The sequence below is a fragment of the Hipposideros armiger genome, unplaced genomic scaffold, assembly GCF_001890085.2.
Source record: "Hipposideros armiger isolate ML-2016 unplaced genomic scaffold, ASM189008v1 scaffold_111, whole genome shotgun sequence".
NCBI classification, from domain to species: Eukaryota; Metazoa; Chordata; class Mammalia; order Chiroptera; family Hipposideridae; genus Hipposideros; species Hipposideros armiger.
Genome location: NW_017731461.1, coordinates 819,955 through 846,236, shown reverse-complemented (window position 1 = coordinate 846,236; position 26,282 = coordinate 819,955). Strand labels below are relative to the sequence as shown.

Genomic DNA, 26,282 nt, shown 5'->3' with positions numbered 1-26,282 from the left:
TGTTTTGGCACGTTTCGCCACTTATCCTCTGAATATTTTGGATTGTAACATCATGGTTCTAAGTTCACTGGAACAAAGGGCCCAAAGCCCTGAAGCTCCTCCTCCACAGGTGGGATCTCTAGGGTCCCATTGCCCTTGTTCAGGCCACTGTCCTAGCAGGGTTGGTCAGGGACTGTGGAAGCCCCCAGGGAGGCTGGAGTCCCCTCAATGACCATGGCCTCTTTCCCCCTGTTCTCTGTCAGCTCACAGCTCTAAAATTGACTGAGAAGTCAACCCAGAGAGATTCCATGAAGTCTGAATTCTGTGGAGCTGGAGCTCACTGTCACAGTTCTCTCCAGGGGTGGGGGGAAGTGGGGGAAATCCAAACTAAGAGAGAAAGAAAAAAAAATTCTGTGAGTGGGAGCTAACTTTGCTGGCTTCCCAAGTTATCCTGCAGTTCTTCTGACCCACAAGACACTCACAAATATTTTCATCAAATTGTGGTTAAGTATCTTCCACCTGGAAAGCTTCCATGCTGTTTTTCACTCCTTCCTCAAGTGCCAAGTGCCCCTTCTCCACCTGTGTAAGCCTTTCCGTGCAGCAGGAAGTCTTGGTCAGGCACCCAAAGCTTTCCCAGACCAGCCCTGACCAGCCCTCCTCTGGGCTCTGCCTGCCCCGGACATCAGCTTGGCCTGTGGCACTGTCCCTTTTTTTGCACTGTGGCTATTTATGCACATGTCTGACTCCTCTCCTCTTCTAGATACTAGGTTCCTAACTCTTTTTATTTGTACCTGCAGCACCTAGCCTGGCCATCCTTGCAGAAGGAGTAAATGCTGACTTAATGACCGAATGAGCTCATTCTTACAGGGTTGCAAACACCTGATTCCAACTTCACGAGTCAGGCCTTCTAGAGGTATGTCCTTTAACTGGAATCAAAGACTTAAGCTTTGCAGTTCTTATATTAAAGTTTCTGGCCTGGCACGGTGAGCACTTGGCAGGGCGTCGGAGCCTGCAGGAGTGCTGACTGTAAAGCCAAAGTCTTGGCAGATAACTTGCTCAGCCGGCACCATCATCGTCTTCATCATTGCCATCGTCACACAGGGCTTTTGGGATCCAAAGACTTCATGTTTTCTTTTATTTCTGATCCTCATCAAAAATAGATAGATTGGGCCAGAATTATTCTGTTATATAGATGAAGAAACTGAAGGTCAGAGAGGTGTGCGATGCTCCCAGAGACAAATCTACATGAAGCTAATACAGTTTAAGCGTCGGGAGGCTTTGAGTCCCAGTAATGTGTTCACATGGTCAGGTATTATTGATAATTTGGTACAATGCTGTGGTTTAACTGTAATTCATTATGACTGCTCCTCTTTTGCACCAGGGGTCTGCTTTGCATTTGGGGGTCTGACTCAAGATTCCCCAAAGTGAGTGATGGCTCCATTTGACTTGGGATTGGGGAGATGGACATATGCAGTTCACAGGCACTACTATGTACAGTATAGGGGGTGAATATTACCACACACTGGGCCAGCTCACTTGGCTTTGTGACACAACATTACAGGGCCAGGAGTTTTATCCTAATATGATCATGGTCTGAGGTGCCTGCACCAGAGGCGTGTGTAGTGGAGGAAATCTCAGCTTCAAAATGCATGGAGCCAGAAGCTAATCTGTGTAAAATTGTGAACAGAACTATTGTGTGTAAAAAAAAAAATTATAGAGGTATGACAACAGTTAACACAAATATATTATTTGCCCTAATTTTATGATGTTTGTGGTATTTGTCAGTTTATTCAAGATTTAGAATTTGTGGCAATTTCTTTTTATCATTCTAAATAAATAACCATACTTGTACTTGATTGTGTGTTCATAAATATGTACTGTTTTCCTGAAAGAGTTCCAAATGGTCTAAACTTCAGGTCCTACAAAAGCTGAGTCTATCCCAGGAATTTGCTTCAAGTCACATGTGGTAGTTGAGCTGGGCCCGGGACCAGGTTTTCTGGATTCGGTCCCAGGGCTCTTCCCAACACAGTCCCTTGCCTCAGAGATGTAAGTCAATGTGTAACTTATACATTTGTACAGTGCTATGCACACAGGAGGTGCTTTAAAATGCCACCACTCCCTGAAGAGAATCTTGCACAGTGAAAGGGGAGTCAAGGTCTAGGCCTAAGGTAGTGGCCTTGAAAGTGGGTGATGAAAGTCCTCTTCCTAGAAAATCTGGCCGTTTCATCATGGACCTGAGCTGTCAGTCCACAAACCGGAGGATCTCAGGGATAGAAGACAGCTTGGTGCTGCCCTAATACCTTCTATACACTTTCTGTGGGACAATGTCCCTCCTGTCACTGTGATAGGGCCACCAGCATGGAGGACTGAGATGCCCCTCAAAGCCAAGGAGTCATGGAAGACACGAGTCAGCCCCTCTACCACTCTGAGCAGGGAAAGCCCACCTATTAAAAGTCAAAATCACAGAGCCAGGATGCCGTAGTGGTGGTTGGCATGCTGTTTGGGTCAGTGAAGGTAAATATGAAAGTGTGAGGACAGCGAGCGATATCAGCTCAACTTGGTCAGGGGGCTAGCGGCACCCTAGAGCTCGCCTCACCTGGTCCACCTTGCACCCATGGACTCTGTCTACACTACCAGACAGGTGCGAGCACAATCTCTGGTTAAATGCTTCCACTGACAAGGGGCTCCCTACCCACTCAGAAGTTCATACTAACTTCATTACCTGTGATTGTGCACACACTCTTTTCTTTATTGAACCCCATCTGCCTTAGCCCTCTGGAGTTCACAGGATGTGCCCAATCTCTGCCAGATGACAGGTTTTCCAATATGTGCGAACAGCCACAACAGGCCCCCAAGTCTTCCGTTTGCCAGGTTAACTATCCCAGTTCTGTCAACATCTTCTTTTCTGACATAATTTCCAGACTCTTCACTCTGCTGATTTCCCTTTTCACACACACTCAACTTTGACAACATCTCTCTTAGAGACAGAACGGACCCAACACTCCAGAGGAGGTCTGAGCAGCCCCAAGGATAGGAGCCATCCACCCCCTTGATAGGTATCTGACCTTTTACTGTTGCCCACAACTTTATTGGCATTGGGGGGGCAGACGTGCCAACAAAGCTTGGCCTCCTTCCCATGACTGACTGCTGAGCTGGCCTCCTCGGCCCTGCAATCCTGAGGTGGGTTACTGGGGAAGGGAACACGATTAGACACATTGTTTGTTGGAGGCTGGGAGATGAGCTATAGCCTGGGTCAAGTGGTGCCACTTCCATACTCCGAGGAAGACTGTATGACCCTCTGAAGTCCTAGCTCAGCCCCAGTGAAGGTGGCAGACCTCAGCTGAGAATGCAGGAATGAGGAGCAAGAGGTCCCCATTTCAGGCCACAATGGCATTGAAAGCTTAGTATCTTTACTAAACTTGACCTTATTTTAAACAAATCCAGCTGAAAGGGCAAAAAGATCTTATATTGCATTTCCCAGGTGTTTCATAAGAAGAAAATAGATGGGGCCAGCCGAGTGGCTCAGTTGGTTAAGAGTTAGTTTAAGAGTGCGAGCTCTGAGCAACAGGGCCGCCGGTTCAATTCCCACATGGGCCAGTGGCACTGAGCCTGAGCTAAGCTGCTGCTGAGCTGCCAACAGGTGGCAGGATGGCTCAGCTGGTGAGAGTACGTGCTCCTAACAACAAGACTGTGCCTGTTTGATGGTGGGCTACGCCCGCCCACAACTAAGATTGAACTCGCATCTTGAGCTGAGCTGCCACCCAGATGGCTCAGTGGATAGAGCATGCGCTCTTAACAACAAGGCTGCTGGTTTGACTCTCCCATGGGATGGTGGCTATGCCCACCCACAACTAAGATCGTAACACAGCACCTTGAGCTTAAAGGCCATGAGCTGCCTACGGACAGCCAGATGGTGACTGGCACCCTCTACAACTAAAATTGAAGAACAACAACTTAGCTGGTCCCCCTCCCCAATTCCCCAACACTGTTCCCCTTCCCCAACCCCCCAATTTAAAAAAAAGAAAATAGGTGATAGTCACAAACTAATTTATGGTCAAATAGGTTTGGAGGACCCTGGAATAACCAAAGATATATAGGTTTCTTTCACTGCAGGACTTCCCAGAGCCTTTAAAATACCAGTGGGCACTAGGAACCTCCAAGTGGTGGATGCGGTGTGAGATATTTGGGGATCCACATCCCTACTTCCCCAGGTCAAAAAATCAGTCCTTTCACTAGCCACACTCAACTAAGGGAAAGCACATATTGTCAGTGTTTTCATTCTTTCAGCAAGTGTGTGCCCAACTCCTGTGCAAGGAGTGAGCAGCTTTCCCAGAAACTCTACCACAGAGTCCCTGCCCTGGGGGTCTTTCACTCAGTAGGAAAAGAGACGTACAGAAAGCGACAGAACCAACAGAGCGAGGTCCCTATGCTGAGCCAAAAGGTCAGAGCAGAAGGGACCTGGAGAGCATCTGCTGCAAGCACCTTACATCACAGAGGAGGGAATGGTGGTTGGGCAAAGGACGTACCAGGCCACAAGGTCAGTGGCAGGGCTTAGATCCAGGGCTCCTGACTCTTAGGCCTACACTTCATCTACTGTAGCATTCAGGGCCCAGGTTGTGCTTTCCTCTGTCTCTGGCTCACTGGTTGGGTGTGCCCGGCCTACCACTCCACCCTCAGCAGCCAGGATGGTGCCAGGCTCAGGGTAAGTACCTGTCAAATGAGGCTACAATGGTGAGTGGAGTTCGATGACTTTGAAGATCTCACTGAGGGCTGAGATTCCACAAGTCTGTGAAGAGAGCTGCTTAACCTCAGAGAAAAGGTGCGGTCAGAGAAAACCAAGGCAGGATGTGAGTGGGCTTATTGACAGGCATACTCTGCATAGGCAGAGCAGGCGGGCAAAGGCTGCACCAGGTGTAGGGAGAAGGGCCTCCCTGCAGGGTTTCAGGAAAGCCTGGCTTTGTGGTGTGCATCTACTCAGAGATGTCCACATGCCCAGCATGAGGCAGCTCAGGGCTGTGTCTTCTAAGACTCATCTGATAGAACCGGCTAAACTGAACTGCCCAATTTTTTATCTGAATCAGCCACAGTATCTTCTCTTTTTTTGGCAAATTAGAACCAAGAACTCCTAATAATAGTGATTATAACTGAGCACTTCCTATGGGTCTAGCACTGTACTAAGTACTTTAGATGCAGAATCTCAACTAACCCTCAAAACAACCCTATAAGACTAATATTATTATGGCCACTTTACAGATAATGAAACTGAGGCCTAGAGAAATTAAACAACTTGTCCAACTCACACGACTAGTAAACATCAGATGTCCAAGCTTTGAGCTGGGCAGTCTGACTTTAGAGTCTTCATTCTTTTTACAGTCATTGGTGGTGTTGGTAGTGTTCCTGCTGTCACAGTTTAGAAAGGTTTTAATATGGAAAATTTCGAACATATCAAAAGTCGAGACAATTGTATGAAGAATTGCCATGCACCCATCTTCTAGCTACAACAATTGTTGATTTGTGGCCAATCTTGTTTCATCTCTATTCCCATACCTCCCTCACTTCCCATTACCAAGGATTTTTTTAAAGCAAATCTCATGCATTATATAATTTCATCTGTAGATCTTTTAGTGTGCGTCTCTAAGAGAGAAGGCAGAATCCTCATTCTCAATCGCTATACTTTATGCCATCCTGACTGAGAAGTAGCTTAGACCGGGTACACCCACCCTACACACACTGAACTTCAGGCTAGCCACCACCTGAAACAGCTGAGCCTGTGCCCACAGGGTACAGACACAATCAGCTCACTTCCCAAAGCTCTCACCTCACAGCCTGGGCCAAAAGCCTCTCTGAGCCTCCTCCGCATGCCTTACTGCAGCGGAAGCCCCGCCATCAGTCTAGCTCTCTGGAGACGGGGAACGACTGGATGTGGTGGTCTTCTGCCGGGCGGGGTTGTTGCCACAAAGATAACAAGTCTTTCTAGGTCAGCATAGACCTAAACCTCAACCCTGGCCATGCCCCTAGCCCCAGTTTCTATTTCAGGATGATTTAGGGTGCCCAGGAGGAAATGATTCCCCATCCAGCCTAAGAGCAAGAAGTATGAAGGAGACAGAGCCAAAGCATCTGTTGGCAGAGGTTCACTGTGCCTCTAATGAACTGGAAGGGTCACATCTCATTCTCTTCGTCTGTAAAATGGAAGCATAACGCCTATCTTGCAGTGTGGCTGTGAAGGTGCAGGGAGGTGGCCAAGTTTTCTCTGGGTTGTTTGGCTGGAAGAGGACGCAGTACCTGCCATGGCCAGCAGGTGTCGCCCAAAGACTAGCGCTGGAAATTTTGGCGGTGTCGCCCAAAGACTAGCACCGGAAAGGGATGGAGACTAAGATTATCTTCCATATTGGATCCCGTTGGACTTGGGGGAAGTAGCAAAAAATTTAGCCTCTGGGATTTCTCCACAGAAAAGTTAGCCTGGGTCTGGCTCTACCCAGAGTTGAAAAGTGGAGCTGTGCAGCTTTCAAAGCGTGCTCGCATGAAGACCCCACAGTGAGACAGGCATCAATATCCCCATTTTACACGTGAGGAAATTGAGGTTTCAAGAAACAAGTCACTTGCTAAAGATTATGTAGCCACTAAATGACAGACCACCTCAAGTTTTCTGCTTCCATATTCTGGGTGCTCTGCTGAGGCACAGCCTCAGAGGTCAAGCCTTTGGTAGGAGACCTAAGACCAGCTGCCCTTCCCCCCTGGAAAAGTGTAAAAGGTACTGGTGCTCCCAAAGCCCCTGCCATGTGATATGCTGTCCTCTAAGAACATCTCCCCATTCTGGGGTTCAGATTCCACTGCTAAGCGAGGGGCTGAACTAGATCAACGGCTCCCAAGCCCAACCACACAACTGCACAGTTACATACACACACACACACACACACACACACACACACAGGGACAGGAAGACAGAGAGAGACAGAGAAAGGGAGATCCCAGGCTACAGAATCAGAAACCTGTATTCTACATTCCCCAGGTAATGTGGATGTAAGCAGCTCAGCATGGGTATTGGGACTGGCATTTGGGAAACACTAGACTGGAAGGAAGATCTATGGGTTTATGTTCTGTAGTTCCACAAACAATTTCCACTTAAGCTTGTCAAAATATCTAACACAGTGCCTGGCACATACTTGATATTCAAATATTCAATAGATATTTTGCTGAATGAATGACTGAAAAAGCATGCCATCACCCAACCCTGTGAAACCCTTGGTTGACATTGCTTCGTCCCTCAATTAAAACTCACTTTGCATTTTTGTAGCACTTTATGGCTTACATACCTTGTTTACACACACGATCTCATTCAATCTTTTTAATCCTCGTTTTAGATGAGAAAACTGAGGTTCAGAGACATTAAGGGACTTGCCCAGTGCTGCCCAGCTAGTCAGTGGCAGAGCCAAGCTTCAAATCCATGTCTGTTTTGCCTTCCTCCCAGCACCTCGTCCACAACACTATTCCTGCTTCATATCATTTTCACTGCACAGTTTGAGAAGAGGAAAAATACCAAATCTAGAAGAGAGTGAGTCTTCCCAAACTATCAGGGATTGCCTCCAATTTGGGGAGAGGTGACAGAAGGAGTTTGTCCAGAGACCTCAGAATGAGGAATATCTTGCTTCGTTTGGTGAACGGGCTCAGAGCAGAGCTCCAGGGTAGGTGGATGGGACCCACTCAGGTGGCTCAGAACATCATCATCTATACTCCTTGGAGCCAGCAGTTTGGGAAGCACAGGAACCCTCCTCCCTCTAGCTCTGCCTGACCCCTGGGATGCGACTCTGGCTCCCTGGGGGGACATCCCTCTGCCTTCCCACTGGGGATAGTTTCCATGTGCCCTGCCACACCTCCTTTTACATGCATCTGTACAGGGAACCTGGTTATCTGCCTCCCCCTAGTGCCACAGGATAGGATGGGATGGGGGTTGCTGCTGGCTGCTGTGTTGCACGACACAGCTCAGATTCTCCACCATAACGGCCCCACCTTTCACCCCAAGCCATAATCACTCCCTGCCCCAGCTATGTCCATGTCAGCCTCTAAAAATTGCCATAAGGGACAAACAATGTCCTCTGATCCAGGCCCACATTCTCAGCTGAGGGGCCCAACGTCCAGAGAAGGGCCCACAGCGGGGCAAGGTGGAGCCAGACCATTACCCCGGTCTCCAATTCCAGTTGCCACCCTCTTGCACCCTCTGCTCAATCCTCTTGCACCTCCCTGATTCCTCATCTGCTTGGCTCCTCCCCAGTTCCCAAATCCCTAGCAACACACACACACACACACACACACACACACACACACACACACACTCACATACACAACACACACAAAGGGAGACCATCGAATCAAGACATTTTTTCCACAAACGCTTCCTGGTCCCAGCGCAGTACCCATAGACCACCCTTGGCTGGTCTCAAGGGAACTGGGGAGCCCAGATCCAAGCTGGCATAGGGCCCAGGGGGTAGGACCTTTCTGAGGATGGGCCAAGCCAAGTACACATCCTGGTTCAAATGCTGCTAAGGAGTGCCTGGGGCTGCATCCTGTGGCTGCACCAGCCTCTCCATGGGACCTGGCCAGTCTGAGAGGAGACGCTGCCTCTTAGCCCTCCCTGAACAGTATCCTGAGAATAACACACTGGACAGAACTTTTGCAAACATTAACTCATTAAGGGAAAGGGCTGGGGTGCCTGGAAGGGTCCGGGGAAAGTGTAAGCATCAAGTGTCAGCACTGAAAGACTGTTAGAGACAATAATCGCAACAGCCACTGGTCACGAGAGCTGGTCCAGAGCAAGGAACCTCTAAGAGTTAGAACACTGTTTCTCCATTTGGGGAAACTGAGGCTCACGGAGACTTGTCCACAGTCCCATAGTTTATAATTGGCCAAGCCAGGGCTCAAATCCAGGCCGGCTGGTTCCATGTCTATGATTTAACTGTGAAGCCAAGGAAGAAATTCCAGCTCTCACTAGACTGGCCCCCAGGGCCCCACCCCAAGTGAGCACACACCCCACCACCCCAGCTACCATGCCCCTTAGGGAGGAGGAGGCATGGGTCCAGCTGTAGGTAATCAGTCATCACTCATTCATTCCTCTGGTCAGCCAGTCACGCACTCACTCAACAAACATTTATTGAGCAGATACTTTGTGCCAGGAATGGGCTCAGCACTGAGGGTTGGGGGGAAACCATCAGACACAAGCCCTGACTTCATGTAGCTGGCAGGCAGTGGGGAAGACAGACAGGAAGGAATTGTCAGAATCAGAGAGATATGGGTCAGGGAGGGTGAGGAAGGGTCTGGGAGTAGCCAAGTCCCAGGTGGGCCCACCCCACTCATGCTCTGGTTGAGGCCACTCTGTGATGATGTTATTAACTGTGTGCGGAGCATATGGTCCATGGACACGAGACCTGAAATGTTATTTACCTCAGAGCAAAGGACACTCAGTGCCCGCCCATGCAGGCTGGGTTTGGCAAGACTCTGTTACTGATTGATAGGCCTTTCAGGAAACAAAGACCGAGAGAATTCAACATGCTCCTGGCTCTGGGCCAAGCCAGCCTCATCTCCATTGCTTTGTCAAGTGTGTCTTTTTGTCTGCCTTCATCACTTGCCTAGTGCCTGTTTTAACTACTAGGAGGAAGCAAGTATGTATTTGTGTGTGTGGTGGTGGTTGCAGGGGGCGGGGAGGAGGGGGAGATTGCATGCACCCAGCTTTTTCTGAGCCCAGCTTTCTTGGGGGCAGGAGGGAACAAAGGGATCAGCTACAACTCCCCACATATGCCTTCCCGGAGTGCCTTGACTTTGAAGCCAATGCCTGAAATTGTTGTCTTGTGTTTGCTTTTCCCAAAGCCGAGTCCAGAGACAGACTATGGCCTTCTCAAGGTCACACAGCAGGCTGAGGCCAGTTTTCTACCTTCTCCCACCAGTTGTGCTGAGCTGCAGGTGACATTCTGGGGTCATTAGCTGCTGCCCCAGCTTGGAACTTCCCCCTCTTCTACCCTTTCTCCTGCTGCGCTCACCTGGGGAATTCCTCTTGGTGACAACAAATGAAGGCCCTTTGGGGAAGCGACAGTGAGAATTTCTTGAAAAGGGAACCAAGTGTAGAGCTCTAGAGTCAAACAGGAGCTAGGAGTGCCGGAGGGCCTCCAGAGCTGGGTGGCAGGACTGGGGGAGGTCACCTAGGTCGGAGCACACAGCCCAACAGGCCAGAAATAAGCTCCCAAATGGGAGCTTGGGGAGCTGCCACCTGGTGCAGCTTTGTTCCAGTGCCTTCCAGGAACGGGGCCCACACACTCCTGGGGAAAAACCCCTCACCTTGGTCTCCTTTGGTCACCTCCTTAACCTCTTCAGTGTCTGTGAGCTGAAGACCTAGGCACCAAGGTTCCCCATTCTAAATAGGATTTCTTCCCAAGCCCTCAGTCGTTCAGCTGCAAACAACGTAAAGTGTCCCCAAGTCTGGGAGGCTTCTTCTGCCACTAGAGCCTAGGAGGGGACACCGAGGCCCAACCAGGGTTTCTTCCAAGGCTGAGTCACTCTGCACCCTCTAGCTCTTCTAGTCTACCCCTGACTCAGTGCTGCTTTCCCAAACCCTTGATAGAAGCTGCCGTGGCCCTGGCTGCGAGGCCCAGGCCTGATCCATCTTGCCAGCCAGGGACTCACCACAACAACAGGAGAAGGACCTGGTGGCCCTGGCATTTGCTTCTGATCTCCCCTGGCCAGGCGTTTGTCAGGTGGATGATGAAGAATGGGTGCCTAGCAAGTAGCAGGTCACCGCTGCCCAGAGGCCCTTGCTGAATTGCAGTTCAGAGCTCAGCTGCCTGGGGCTGCAGATCAACATGAAGGGGATTAATCTCTCTTGTAGCAGCTGCCTGCCCAGGAGAGGGAGGGGCCGTAAGAGGGCCTGCGGGGAGACTCAGCGCCCACTCTGCCCTGGCGTCCTCTCCGGCATAGCCTTCCTACCTCCCACTTCCACCCCTGGTCTTCCCAGGGAAACCACTCCCTTTGACAGGGTGGATTTTTGGGGGTGCCTCCTCCTTGCTCACTGGGGAGAGTTTGGGACTTCTGGGGGGGGTCTCCCTTAAAGTCCCAAAGTTTAGAAAAATCAGAGGCCTGTGCCAGGGGCACCCTGTCTCTGGAAAGGAGATCAGGCCTGTAAGAGTAGGGACCATGCATTCCAGGCCTCTAGCTCCTCTGATGGGGAAACCAAGTACAGGGACGTGGGGGCCCTGCCCCAGGCCACCCAGCCAGGGAGTGCCAGTCAGAACCGAGAGGGGCCTCCTGCCCTCCACCCCCACCCCAGGCTCTTTCTCTGTCCTCACTGCCCCGCGTAGGAGCTTCCCACCTGCAGAGGGCTGCAGAGGCTGGGTGAGATTGGACAGTGAACTAGGGGAGAGGCCAGCTGATGGGCTCACCAGCTAATACTCCTGCCCTGCCCTGGGCCTTGTAACCTCCTTCTCCTGCTCATGGCTGTGAGAAAAGGCCAAGGCACAGCAGGCTCAGGGGAAGGCCCCATGGCCCCAGCATCCAGGGCCAGTATGTGCCTGGGGTGTCCAGAAAACACTCTCGGGGGAGAGGGAGCTGGTGTAAGAGCACTGCTGGAGCAGGGTAGAGCTCTCTGTCCCTTTCCCCAGACTGCGAAGCTGGTCAAGTTTTCCTGGGGCCCTCTGAGTCTCCACCCTATATCTGTTCCCCTACTTGCCACTCTCCTCACCCCCCCCAGCACCGGGCGTGCCCACCTACTAGGCCAGTGACTTTCAACTCTGGCTCCACATTAAATTCACCTGGGGAGGTTTAAAAACCACCAATGCCCCGTCAATTAAAACAGAATCTCTGGGGCCAGCCGAGTGGCTCAGTTGGTTAAGAGCTCGCTCAAGAGTTTGAGCTCTGAGCAACAGCAGTTCGAGTCCCGGCCCGAGCTGAGCAGCCGCTGAGCTGCCAACAGGTGGCAGGATGGCTCAGCTAAAAAAACAAACAAACAAACAAACAAAAAAACCACAACAGAATCTCTGCTGCTAGGGTTGAGAAGCACCATTCAGGAAACCAACCTCTCTCCCTTGCCACTACACAAATGTCCCTGCCTAACATCTCTGGCCCTCTCAGGGTCTTGTTCATGATGTCGATGAACTCAAACTATGGGGTTAGAGGCTTTATTGTTCCCCCAAGCGCTGGGGAAGGTGTGCAGATCACATATGGTCTCTACCTTCCAGCAGAAGTGAGGGCTCAAGACCACACAGCAAAGAATTAACCCAGAGTAGGGCAGCAATACACCTGAGGGATATGCAAGCAGAATGAGAAGAGCTCAGCGCTTTCTCGGGAAACCAGGGCACGCGGAAGACCATACAAGAGGTTCCTTCTCCCTGCAAAGGGCCCCCAGCCTTTGGCAAGACTGAGTTGAAAACACGTTTAAAAAGGATTCATAGTAAGACACATGCTCTCTCTGGTGGTAATAATGGGAATTGCATGCCCTCGTGCTAAGACTATTTTTGTTGCTGTTGTGTGATTCAGAGTAAATCATACAATCAATTCTCAGGTTTGGTTGTTCTTTGTGACTCAATTTGTGTACGAATTGTGGAAAATCCCAAAGTGAAATGAAAGTTCAGTAGCTCCCAGTCCATGTGACCTGCATGGAAAGGGAAGGGGAAGTGATCAGAAGGGCAGGGACCAGGAAAAGGTCACAGATCTCAGCATGCCACCGGGATCTGTGGTTCTCAGCACTGGCTGTTCTCCAGAGTCACCTGGGAGTGTGGTAAGCATCAGCTTACGTGGGCCCGTCCCAAAAGTGATAATTAATAGGTCTGGAGGGGGCTGGTTTGAACAGCACCGCAGGTTCTCCAGATAAATAACCTGGGACCTGATGGAGCCTCACGTTTTATGGGATTGGAGGGCTTGCAGCAGAGGCAGAGAGGGGAAGTGACTCACCCAGGGCCATTTCTCCAGAAGAGCAGCTGGAATTCCCCCTCTGAGTTGGCAGGCTCAGGGCCTGTATATAGAACATTTTAGAAGTGTGACTCCTCTCCACTTCTCCCCAGGTGGGCCACAGTCCTGGAGTACCCCCTCTTCCAGTTTCCATTGATGCTATATCCAAAAAGTTTCAGGAGCTCCCAAAAGCGCCCCCTGGCTGGACCTGCCCCATTCCTGTACATGTCTCACCGGCGTTCACAGCTCAACTGTGTGCCCCATCTCGTGCGCAGAAATACTGAATTCTTTCTAGGGGTTTGGCCTATCACATTCTTGTTTTCATCAGTCAGCCCACATTCAGAGCACATTCTGAAAAATAAGGACTGTATATTTTATGCTCTAAGGACTTTCTGTGCTCAAGTCTTCTGTGATTCTGTGAAGGTTGGTGGTCTTCAGGGCCTGGGCAGTGGATTAAAAAGTTCAATTCTCAAGCAGAATGGTGGCTTACTCTGCCTCTGTCCCCCAAACACACGCTGTTCATTTTAAACTCCACTAACTTACTGCTGTCTTGGGTTCCCCTTCCAGTTCTCCACCCCGCTTCGGAGCCCTGCAGACCCAGATAAGGAAACCAGACACTAGATGGTGCCATGATCACACCATCCCATCCTGCCTCCTGGAAGGGAGGGAGAAGGCAGAAACTAGTGCAGGAGAGCATGCTCTGCTGCCAGCGGGTCACAGGCATTAGGAAGTCAAAGCACACGTGAGAGAGCCAGCCTGATACCATCTTGAGTTGAAGTTGTCCTGGGTGGGCGCCTGTTGGAATGGACAGGGGACTGGAAGGAATGGTAATAAGAGCTCACCCTCACTCCCTGGCCCCTGGCCCTGGGATGAACTAAGTCAGCACCCAAATGGATGGATGAGAGTCGGCCTCGCTGAAGTCTCCTGGCCCCAAGAGTGGAAAGGGGATGGCCTGAGCTTAGCACCAAAGTCAAGGTGGGTAGGGAGAGAGCATATCCTGAAGCCTGCACCCCGACCACCCATCCAGACACATTGGTGCACTTGGGAAGGTGGCAGAGCACAGAATATGACCATCAACTGCTACACCTTTGGCAGCCCAGGTCTATCCACACCAACTCCCAAGACGGTAGCTCCAACAGGCTGCACCCAAGGGCTAGACAGACGCCCAAGCAGTACCCAACAGACCCGAGGGCTTTGAACCTGTGACCTTCGGACTCCCAGCTTTCTCTCTGCCTGGTGTTTAGAAGACAGGCTGAGTCCTCTGTTTAGAAGCTCTTGGGAATTCAGGGGTGGAGGGCTGGGGAAGAAGTGAGGCCTACAGATGACGATACTGAACTTGAGCTAATAGTCATGGGCACCTGGACAATTAATGGAAAAGCAAGAGACCAGGCTGTATTGTACTCCAACTTGGAGGAGTGGGTAATGGTAGTTATAGGAGGGAGGGAGGGAAGGAGGCAGACCATGGAAGGAGCCATCTCTGAGGCCAGCTTTATTATTAGAAAGAGGTGGTATGGGGTGGGAGGAGGTGATGGCCACCCAAGGGTCACATGAAGCCTGGCACTTCCTTCAGCCCGAGGGCCTGGCAGTGCTGGGGACAATGGTGTGCAGCTCAGGGAAGGCTTCTCAACTGGCCCCAGGGCAGAAGTGGCACAGCTGACTCTGAAAAGACAAAGGCAGGATTTGGGTTGTGATGGGGGCAGAGGCGGGGATTTTCATTTCATTCCTTATTCATCTTACCTTTCTCTGGGACATCTCTATAGCCTCCCTTTGGCCACACATACTATACCAGGCACTTGGCCATCATTTAAAACCACAGGATGGGGCCGGCCGAGTGGCGCGTTGGTTAAGAGTTGGCTTGGGATGCCAGCTCTGAGCAGCAGGGCCCCGGTTCAGATCCCACATGAGGGCCAGTGGTGCTGTGCCCTCTACAGCTAAGATGGTGAACAACAGCTCAACCTGGAGCTGGGCTGCTGTGAGTTGCAGGCAACGGTGTAGGCTGCAACCCCTGCTGCAGTGGGCTGCCATAAACTACCGTAAGTGGCTGGCAGCCAGCATGAGCTGCAGTGAGCCACTGTGAGTGGCCATCCAATGGCCAGCGAGCAACTGCCTCACCTGGGAAGGATAATACCACCATGGGCCAGTGAAGTGACGCCCTCGACAACTAGTAAGAACAAAAGGACAGCAACTTGTCTGTTCCCCTTCCCCGATCCCCCAATGCTCTTCCCCTCCCCCCAACTCCCCAATAAAATCTTTAAAAAATAAAATAATAAAATAAAATAAAAACACAGGATGGGTGACAGAATTCCTGGCTGATGAATAAAGACCCTAAGATTCTTCCAGGCCCAGTCCCAAGTTCTTCCTTATTTCTCTACAGCCATTTCTGACTGTACCCCTTACCACCCCCTCCCAAACGTACCTGTCATTATAGCTCATCTTCACCAACTGACCTGGGATGAGTAAGGAAAAAAGACAGGTAAGAGGTCAATAGGGAAGGTGGTAAGTCTAGGGTCCCTGAGGTTACAGACCTCTCCTCACAGGCCTCAGAGACCAAAATCCTCAGCCTGCCCCTCCTTTCCCCTGCCCCCACCCACCTTGGTTAGCTACCCTAGACAGGCACTCACCGATGCTTCTTCTTGCCCCCACAGCGAAGTCTTTTGCCTTGAAGAGAGAAAAGAGGTTAGTTTTTATCGACCTCTCACTTCCAAGGAGACCTACTCTGCCCTGAAGGACTCAGCTCTGTAGTCCGTCCTCCCTACCTTCTGCCAGCACAGAGGCCCTAGGGTGTGGCTTGGAGGCCACAGTTGACTGTGTCTCTCTGTGTATAGGGCTGGGCCCTAAGCATTCAGAAGCCCAAGTCAATCAGTCAGTTGGTCAATAGACATTGACTGCAAGGTAGAACCTCAGAGGACTGTGATCCTCACCACTGAGAGTGGCGGCCAAGCCTGGGCCTCCTGCACAGTGCTGGGCATGTAGTAGCTGCTCAATAAGCTCTTGAAGGACGGCAGTAAGTCCAGAGCCAAGATCCCTGTTCACTCCCGTCTGCCTCCACACCTGTGTGCTCAACTGCTACACAGCGCCTCCCTGAAGGAGCTTCTGGGAGAACTGGGGGGACCAAACATGCTGCAGATTTAAACATGTAAGCATTTATTAAGCTCCTGCTATATGCCTGCTGAGGCTGGGGGATATACAAGGACCCTTCTGTCCCCTCAGAACACACCATGCCTACACTGGATCCTTCTAAGTGCTTTCTTGGTTTCCATGTCTTTGGATGCTAGCCCTCACCTATGAGGTAAGTGAGGTTATCCCTCTTTAACAGATGAGCAAACTGAGGCCCAGGGAGTTGGGACCCACACTAAACTAACAGCAGGGCCGAAAACCTCTGGTTCCCAGCTACGCTTGCTTTCCAGCAGCAGGTGGGGAATGGGATGCAGGGTGAACACTCCTGGGTTCTGCTGAATGGACTGTGCTTCTGATTGGCTGTGGAAACTTGAGCAAGTTCCTTTACCTCTCAGAGTGGGTCTGATTTTTCATCTGGAAAATGGTGGCAGTCATGGCTATCCCTCAGTGTTGCTGAGAGGGCTAAATGGGCTGAGATTTAGATCAAGCCAAGAAAGTACCCAGATCTGGGGGAGTGGGGTGTCCAGTAGAGGTTAGTTCTCTCCCCTTATCTGACCCCCCACATTTACACTGGAGCTTCTCGGGATCAGAGGGAGCCAGCCCCCACCTCTTGGCAGGTCTTCCCGGGTCCACTGGAAGGCACGCATGAGAAAGAGGCAACTTCCTTCGTGTGGTCCAAGGACCAAGTAAGAAAATGCCCCAAGCTGCCTCTCACCAGCAGGGCATCCCTCAGCTCCCATATCCAGCATGGGGGAGGGGAGGGGAACAGAACGACTCACGCCTCACTTACAGGTTCCTGAGAAGGGGTGAGAGGGCTCTCCCCCACCCCCACCTAGGAAGCCGGAGTGCCCAGCTGCCTTGAGAAGAGATGTGCACCCATCCAGCACCCCTCTTCCAACATCAGACCCCCCCACACACTTACTGAGAATGATGATGAGCCCCACGACGAAGGCCAACCCAGCAAAGATCAGGCCCCCATTGCGGACAGTCTCATAGTCTGAGGAAGGAGAGGACAAGGAGGTGGGGTGGGTCATTCAGCCACCCTTCCTCACAGCCCACACTCGCAGCAGCCCCACGATAACTGGGGAAGAGGGGGTCGCATGATCCAGAGCTGGGAGAGGCCAGAAACCAATTGGGGGCACAGGAAGACAGGCTTAGGAAGGGTGGGAGGAGGGGCCCAGCAGGCTTACCATAGTAGAATGGGTCCACATCCCCCTTGGGGCTACCACCTGAGGAGAGAGCCAGAGACTGGGTGAAGGGCAAGGCACAGACAGCAGGGTGCTCTAGCCACAGAAACAGGAGGGTCCTTCTTATCCCAGCACCCTCCAGGGTCCAAGTGGGCAGAAGGAGGCTGGTGATGAGAGACCCCTGGAAGAGGAGGTTGGTGGGTCTGCAAAACCCACTGCCATTGCGGGTATCTGCCCTAGACCGTTTCAAACACAGTCAACGTGGGACCAAATACGAAGCATCCAAAGCAGGGAGCCATGCTGCCTGTGGGCCTCTGGCAACTCTGGGAGGGGTTGGTTCTTTCTCCTTCTTGCTTTATATAAAATTAAGAAAAGGCCAAAAAGAAATCTCCCATTAAACTCGCCAGCAGCCTCTCCCCATACGACTAATATTAGCAAATATTCGTGAGATGAATGATGAACAGAAGGAGAAAACTGAGGCTCAGTTTGGAGACTTATCCAAAGTCCCAAGGAAAGTTGGAGGCAGAACTGGGTCTTAAACCAGTTTTCTAGATTCTTCTCTCTTATGTTGCTATTATCTGAGGGTGGCAGATTTATTTAAGAAATGTTAATGTATTGTGCTTACAATGTGCCAAGCTAAGGCTAACTAAGCATTAACTTATTTAACTCTCATAACAACCTTAGGAGGCATTAATATTATTCCAGTATAATCCATGAGAAAATGGAGGCGCAGAGAGGTTAAGTAACTCACCCACAGTTATACAACTAACAAAGGGTAGAGCTGGGATTTGAACCCAGGCAACGGGTTGCTAAGAATCTAGACACTTAACCCCTTTGCTATGCTGCCTCTCAGCTGGTCACAAGAAAGGAGCCGTTCCAAGGTCAAGTCACCTGATCCAGTCCCCAGCCTCCTGTGGCTTTTCTCACCTGAGATGGAGCAGCCAACAGATGTCACAGCTCTGCCTTCCAGCCCTAAAAACTGAGCATACTTGCCCTTAGGCAGCTGGAAGACAGCCTGGCCAGAGCTTTTCTGCCATGGCTGATGGTGTCCCCTCTTTCCTGCCCTGTTTGAGACCCTTCTTGGCACTAGGGAAGCAGCGCCCAAGGTCAAAGGAATGTGCAAGTTGGCACCTCCCAGGCTGTGCTGAACTGTGCTCCGGGCAATGGGAGGCCATAGGGCCTGGTGAGCCCAGTTGTCCCCGCGGCAAGCTCCCTGGGCCAGGAGCGAGCAGGCTAGGAGGGCTCATAGCCTGGGCCCGAAGGGCCAGAGGCCAAGGGGAGGCTATGGGGGCCCAGGTGCCCATCCCCACACAGAAGACCTTCAAGGTTGTCTCACCAGATCAGTTCAAGTCTTGGTCAAGGTCATATGGGGAGTTAGTATCAGAGCCATGACTAGACCCACAGCTCCCTCACCAGGAAACCGTCCCCCCCTTGACCACCTCTTCATGAGCCATTTGATGAGCCTGTCCCCACCCAAAGCCCTCATCTTTTCTAGATCTGGCTCAAAGCCCACTGCAGTCAATAGAGTCCCGTTTTGGCCTGTAGGCCTGAATCACCCCCATCACAGAAATCCTTCTGGGAGTGTGCTCTTTGTTTGGGGACCCCTCACCCCAAAGCCAGCCTGAGAAGGCTGACCAGAGTGGCCTGCTCCTTTCCCAGCCTGACCCTGTCCCCCTACTACTCTGAGCTTAGATAATCCAGAAAGATACATTGAATCAGGACAGGCTCATGCCAGAAAGTCAAGATGGAAGCTCACCCCTCAATCGCAAACTGGCTCCTACTTGGTGCCTAAGGCTCTGCTATTCAAGGTGTATATTCCTTTGGAATTAAGGCAGGATCCTCCTTTAAAAGCAAATTTTCTTAGGCAGCTAGCCCAGAATGAGGGAAGGGTGCTGAGCACTCTGGAAGGCAGGGGCAACAGGAGACAGAAGAACGGGGTCCAGCTCACCCCTCTAAAGGTGGTCCAAGCAGAGGCCACCTCCTGTTTCGCACGCGTTCACACACACTCACCGTCGTCCGTCGACCACCCTGCCATCTCCCTAGCAGACTGGGCTTGTCTCTACCGCCTTCCTTCTGCTGCCTCTGCTTCAGGGAGAGTGCTGGCTGTGGGGTGCCCAGGGATGAGGTGGGGACATTAAACATTAACAGTGTCAGGTAATATTTACCCTGGTCACCAGAAAAGCCCTGGTGTGGACGAAGGGGCTCCCGCTGAGGCGTGAGGAGGTGCCTGGCAGACAGGGGCAGGCGAGAGCTGGCTGGGTCTCCAAACCCTCCCAAAGGAAATTTCCAAAGAGGAGGGCCAGGGACAGTCCGCCAGCCGTGCTGTTCTTCCACCAGCTGGAGAAGCCACAGCTGTGGCTGTGACAGCCGGAAGTGGGAGTTTCAAAATATATTCAGTGTATACTGTATGTCAGGGTTTCACAGAAGCCCCAACCCCAGCAGCTGTCCACCTCACCAACCACTGCAGAGACTACTCTTTCAGCTGGTATTTCTTACCTGGTCCTCCAGGCTTCCCTGGGCTGGTCCGGAGCTGTCCGGCCCCTCCCACCTCACAGCTCACCCTGAGCCCACTATGAAGTCACACCTTCAGGCCTCTGCCACCCTGGAATGCCCTTTCCTCTGTTATCTTCTCCATCCATTGAGATGCCTCTAGCAGCTCACACTTCAGTCAGAAAGGCTCCAGTCATCCCTAACCAATCTCTTTTTCCCTTGCAGCTTCTGGCACTTTCCACCTATTCTACAAACATGAAGGGCTTGCTCCAGTTAGCGTCACCCTCTAGTTGTTGCATGCCAGTTCCCATGTTACCCTGGAGGCTTCTTCAAGAAGGGGCCGAGCCTTACCACAGCGAGAACGTCCTGCTTGTACGGTTTACGAAGCACTTTCCTGACTGTTGTTTCCTTGCACTTGTCTTATTTTCCCCGTTATACAAATGAGGCATCCGTGGCACAGAGTGGGCAGGGCTCTGGGATAAGGTCACACAGCAAGTCAGGGGCAAGATGAAGACTGACAGCCAGGCATCAGATGTAAAAGCCAGGTGCTTTCCCACACCTCTGAGGCTGCCTCCCCGCTCCACTCTGGCCTCCTTCACCCCAGGGACCCCAGCGCTGGGTACTCTGTGGGAGCTCAGATTCCTGGCTGAGTTCCAGTCAATTGAATTGACCTCCAGACGAAGCTGGGGCTCAATAGTAGCCAGTTGTCAGTGTCCACCAGGGCTGGGTTAGCCATTCCAAAGGGAATACTAATCCTCCTTGAGCAGCGGCAGGGGTCAAGGTTTGAATTCACTTCCTGGCTCCTCCGCTTGCTAAGTGAGTGGACTCTGTCAAGTGACTTAAGCTGCCTGCGTCTCAGTACCTTCATCTATTACAACAGAGCTAACGAGTGGTAGGAGGTGACCACATGTCACACTCTGTATATACTGTCCCACTGAATCGACGTTTGCACCGTTCTACAGATAAAGCAACTGAGGCTGATACTTTGCTCTCCAAAATGACCCTTGGAAGTGGCCAGGGCTGTGCCATGATCCCCACTGTGAACACCAGGAAGACTGAAGGTAAGGAGGTTGAAAGACTTGTGTGAAACACCCAGTTAGTGACAAAACCAGGGCTAGAAATCCAGGCCCTTAAGGCTGTGCTCTGGAAGCTACTGCCTCTCTCTACACAAGGCACTGGTGCCCTTTATTAAACGAGGCCTGACAATTAAGTTCGGGAACTTGTTGCAATGATGCTGCCAACCTTTTTTTTTCATATCAAAGGATTATTCATTATAAATTTGTACCAACTGGACAAACAGCTAACCAAGTTGACTATTTGGAAGTGCTGAAAAGGCTGTGTGAAAAAGTTAGACGACCTGAACTTTTCACCAACAATTCACAGCCCTTGCATCACAAGAATGCACCAACTCACACAGCACTGTCTGTGAGGGAGTTTTTAGCCAGTAAACAAATCACTGTATTGGAACACCCTCCCTAGTCACCTGATCTGTCCCCCAATGACTTCTTTCTTTACCCAAAGATAAAGGAAATATTGAAAGGAAGACATTGTGATGACATTCAGGACATCAAGAGTAATATGACAACAGCTCTGATGGCCATTCCAGCAAAAGAGTTCCAAATTGCTTTGAAGGGCAGACTAGGCACTGGCGTCGGTGCATAGCTTCCCAAGGGGAGTACTTTGAAGGTGACCATAGTGATATTCAGCAATGAGGTATGTAGCACTTTTTCTAGGATGAGTTCACAAACTTAATTGTCTGACCTCATATATCCTCTTGGCATCTCAGTGTGTTTTGTCTATCACTGCAAGCCACCATGGAGTCTTTCTGGAATAATAAGGGATATAAAAATAGGTGGAAAGATAGATGGATGGATAGATAGATAGATAGATAGATAGATAGATAGATGACAGACAAAAAGAGGAATAGGGAAAGCAAGTTGATAGCTGCATTTTTTAACTCTATGTGCAATGCACTGTTCTAAGCATTTTACAAAAATTAGCTCATTTAATCATCACAACTTTATGAAGTAATGAAGGCATTATTATCATCCTCATGCTGTAGGTGAAGAAACTGAGGCACAGAGAATTTAAATAACTTGCCAGAAGTCAGGCAGCTAGGAAGTAGAGAAACCAAGATTTGAACCCAGCACTCTGGCTTCGGAATTCCTGCAGATAGACAAATGGGTAGACAGACAGACAGGCAGAAAAGGAGGCAGTTGGACACGTTGTCTTGCCAGCTCTTGCAGCTCAGAGATGCTCAGAGCACAGATCACAGCATGCCCAGTACTCCGTACTGAGATGTCCTTGTTTAGAAATCCTGCCTCTCCTCGTTTCTGCTGTTCCTGCACTTCTGGGGGCTTGTGGGTACACTTGATGGGGTGGACACCTGTGTCAGAGTCTGAGAAGGTGGGAGGGATGGGGCTCAGGGGACTCACCCAGGTACCATCTGTCCATGGCAGGAGCTGCTGGCTGTGTCCTTGGTGGAAGAGAGTTGTGAAGTGCCAGTTGCCGAGGGCCTGGATGGAAAGAACGGCACTCCCTCCCTTCACACCTCAGCCAAGTCCACGGGGCAGGAAAGAACAAAGGCAGGGAGGAGGGGCTGGCAAGTGAGCCTTCACCTTGTACCGGCCTGCCTGGGCAGGAGGAAGGCAGGGATCCTTGTGGGAGGTGGCACCTGAGGAAGGGGAAGCTGTGAGCCACCGCAGAGCAAACGGCAGCCCCCACACTGGCCCCTGTACCCTCGGGGGAGAGGTGCCATATCCAGCACCCTCCAGGCAGCCCAGGGTGCCTACAAAGGTTACCAGGACCCAGGAGGACACCGGCTGAACAAAGGTTACCAGGACCCAGGAGGACACCGGCTGAGACCGGAGCCAGCAGAATCATAGCACCTGCTCTCTGCCCAGCCCTGGTCTGGTGGCAGCTAAGGAAGACACTCAGGGGCATTTGTGGGTCCCCCTGAACCTTTACTGAACCTCATTTCTCCAGCCCAGTTGGGCCTTTGTCCTGATATATTCTATCCCAAGGCCCTGTTCTGTAGCTAGGAGTCCCTTGAGGCTGGACAGAGTAACAGCAGCCCCTTGGAAGCTGCCCTAGGTGGAGTGGGGGTGGGGTTGTGGGGCATGGCCCTGGGACCTAAGGCACAAGCTGCAGCCTCCTGTGTTATTCCCGTAGTAAGGCAGAGATGTAGAGTCGCTGAGGGCTGGGAGGGTGAGCTGGTGAGGGGCTGATCCCATGGTAGCCTTCCCTTGCTCAGCCTGGGGACCCTCGCTTAGCCCCCAGTGACTTGCCACAAGTTGTGATGTCAGACCTGCAGCCCAGCAGAATTCCTAATGAGGCTTCTGAGGATTGCAGGTTGGTGCCAGAAAGAAATGGTCAGAAGACAGTACTTCTAGTCTCGGGGCAGGTGTGGAGGGCCTGACTCCCAGCTAGTCAGGAGCCAAGAGCAGGGGCGCAGGCAGCTCCGACATTGGCTCAGCCTTGTCCCTCCCTGGTCCCTGGCCGCTCAGAGCAAGGCCGTCACAAGCATTTCTGTGTGGCTCACCTGGGACCACAGGACTTCCCTCAGGTCCCTTGTGGGCCGCCCTGCTTGGCCACCCCAGCACAGATTCTGAAAAACAGGGTCTGATAGATGCTTGTTCTGGCCCCAACCTCTGATCACAATGACACCTCACCTCCATGTCCCTCCTCAGCTACACTTCCTGCCCTGAAGGGATGACTAATTGTGCCCACAGAGAGCAGCCTCCGGGCTGGAAATCACTGTGGAAATGGAGAACGGTGGCCTGGAGGGGCTTTATCTGATTGGGCTGAGATCTGTCCTGGGGTTCCAGATCAGGCAGCCCTGACTCCAGGCTACTTGCTGCTTTCCCCACCACCCTGCAAGACAGGGGCAAACCTGCCAGGGGCCGAGCTGCTCACGCGGCCAAGCCTTGTGACATGTTCCCAAGTAGAAACTTGCACACTAAGGTGGCACAAAGCTGCCGAGCGGAAATTCCCCAAGCTGGGCACTTTGAGAGGTTCGTAAATCTCAGGCTAAGATGGGACTTTAGAGGTTACTTGGTCCAAGCACATCAGTGGTCTAGAAAAGTGGATATCGCAGCCAGAACCCTCCGCCCCCCAACCACACACACACACACACACACACACACACACACTCTGTGTTCCCTGCCAGACCTTAATGCTGTGAACAAAGGTGGCTCAATCCTAAATGGAGACCTAGACTAACTGGAAAGGGCCTCTGAGGTCCTCCTGTCCAATCCCCTCACTTTACCAAAGGTTTACTTTCCTGCTCAAACCCTCCAAGGGCTCAGAGTATAAGCCAAAGTCCTTTCTGTGTCCTACAAAGCCCTTCTTAATCTGAACCCGTTGACCTCTATGACCTTGTCTCCAACTTCCCTGCCCATTCTATACGCTTCAGCCATACTGATTTCCTTGATGGTCCTCTAACCCTCCAGGCACGCTCTGCTTCAGAACTTTTGCACTAGCTGTTCCTTCTTTCTGAATACTCTTCCTTCAGAGAGCGTCCTGCGTAAACTTGCTCAGGTTTTTCTTCATAGGCTGACTCAGAAGACCCTCTTGGCGTCCCAGTCTGCAATTTTCACACCCACTCTATGCAATGTTTCAAATCCCTTCTTAGTTTTTTTGTTTTGTTTTGTTTTTTTTGGTAGCACTGATATCTGATAACTTGTATGTTTTTCTTATCTTGTTTATTGTCTCTCTTTCGACTAAAATTTAAGCTCCAGGAGATCAAGGATTTTTGTTTGTTTGTTTATTACTAGACTTCCAGTGCCTACAATGGGGCCAGGCACTTGGTGACCCCAATTTTGTTAAATAAATGAATAAGTCCAAGAGGTGAAATAATTTCACCAGTGGCGCAAGCAGACTCAGAACTGGCCTAATGCAGCCTCTTCCCATGAAGTCACCTGCCCCAAAACAGGAACAAGACCTAGTTTTTCCCCACAGAGAGACAGCAGGTGGCCAGTAAATGCTGACAGCTCCCCCAGAGTCTTTTTGAGGGAGTTCCCCATTCTTTCCCCTCTCCTCACACTCCATACCCCCACCCCAGGGCTTCACCAGGAGCCCTGTGGCAATTTTCATAAAAGTACTCATTTGTCCTTTCTAAAGAAGTCTAGGCATTAAGAGCCCAAGAGGTCTCATCCCTTTCCTCTCACTCACATCCAAGTCCTTCTTCAGACTTCTTCCCTGTCCCCCACTCCCTAGCTGACTGAGGTAATCAGGTCCTGGCTGACACTGGGGAAAAAAACCTCTCTCTCAGAGACACCCTACTCTCCTCCAGGGAACCCCTGGTTCCTTAAACCTGTGGCCCAAGATCCTCCGGAGAGAAGCCCAGGAGAGCCTCTCCTCCCATGAGTTTCTGCATGCAGGGGCCAGACACATCCACACTTAAATCCCTTTGCGTCCTGACTCTTCACTATGGACGTATGATCCTGGGGAGGTCGCCCTCTGGGTCTCCTCCCATCCATAAAACAGGATGATAGCACCTACCTTGCAGAGTTGTTGTAGGAATTGAGATGAGGTAGGTAAACGTCATGGCCATCAAAGGTCCTAATAAGTGCCAATTTCGTCATCCTCACCCCACGCTGGCCTTCCGGGGGGCAAGGACACTCACTGCAATCCTTCCTTGGGCTCAGGCCTCTGCCGAGGTGATCTCTAAAGCAAGCTCCCAGAGCGCCTTGCCCTCCCTGACCCTCAGCCTACCACTTACCAGCCTACCACTCACCGGATACCCAGTCTTCCTTTCTTCCCTGGACGCCCATGCAGCACGGCTGTTCCCTGCTGGTGTCTGGCCCCACTTGTTCTTCTAGGCTTTCCCAGGATACAGGGCCAAATGGAATAGGAACGCTACTCTGCCATCCCAGAAAAGCTACAGGGCAGGCAAAATCCCCCCATCCAACCCCCCCCCCTCCCTTTGCTCAACTGGAGCCAAAGAGAGCCTTCCAGCCACACTCCCCAACTCCTGGATCTCTCTTTCAGCACTGTCATGCCCCATGGGACAGTGTCCTCAGTTGCCATGCCTCAGTCTCCCCTGTCTTCCCCAAGCAGGCGTCCATTTGTCCCCTGACTCTTCAGTCTCAGGGCAGCCGTCTGGGTGGTCATTGTCAGGTTGATGGGGTAGGGAGGTTACTTGCCAGAACATCAACTGAGCGCTGTCTGCCTGGCACTAAAAAACCAGCCACAAGGCAAAGGCCCTCACCACCAGCTTCCCTAAAATGGGGATTTCCAGCTCCGCCAACCTTCACGTGCAGAGCCCACAGCCTTGGACTCCAAGTCCCTGGTTAATCCTCCTGCTGTTGGCTTGCAGCTGGAAAGAAGCCAGGAACCCCTAGAAAGCCCCGGTTCCTAGCCTGGGTTGGTCATTAGTTGCATGGCAGGCATGGCTACTCGGCAGGGAAGGTGGCGGCTCCCAGGTCCCATCTGTGCTGCCCAGAGGTCTTGAGCCACAGGGAGTGCTCGCTCCTGTCTCCTGCTATGGCCACAAATGCCAGGATCACTGGGGTCTTATAAGGCGGGCCTGGGAGGAGGTGGGCCCTGGAGGGTCCATTCCTTAAGTGTTGGCTTCAAGATGGC

The 26,282-nt window shown here is 51.5% G+C and overlaps 1 protein-coding gene across 3 annotated transcripts; it reads right to left on the bottom strand.

Annotated features, from left to right (window-relative positions):
- Positions 1 to 14,367: 14,367 nt before the first annotated feature.
- On the bottom strand, positions 14,368 to 26,220 carry FXYD2 (FXYD domain containing ion transport regulator 2). Of its 3 annotated transcripts, none has more exons than XM_019647496.1 (6): positions 22,133 to 22,371; positions 17,211 to 17,249; positions 16,943 to 17,017; positions 15,525 to 15,561; positions 15,320 to 15,350; positions 14,368 to 14,562 (listed from the first exon to the last, which is right to left on the bottom strand). In XM_019647496.1, the coding sequence occupies exons 1-5, from the start codon at positions 22,149 to 22,151 to the stop codon at positions 15,326 to 15,328; spliced, it is 195 nt and encodes a 64-aa protein (XP_019503041.1). In that variant the 5' UTR covers positions 22,152 to 22,371; the 3' UTR covers positions 14,368 to 14,562; positions 15,320 to 15,325. The 3 variants fall into 3 exon arrangements, with proteins under 3 accessions (XP_019503041.1, XP_019503043.1, XP_019503042.1); XM_019647498.1 differs by lacking the exon at positions 22,133 to 22,371 and adding an exon at positions 19,218 to 19,343; XM_019647497.1 differs by lacking the exons at positions 14,368 to 14,562; positions 15,320 to 15,350; positions 15,525 to 15,561 and adding exons at positions 15,583 to 16,482; positions 25,200 to 26,220.
- Positions 26,221 to 26,282: the final 62 nt, after the last annotated feature.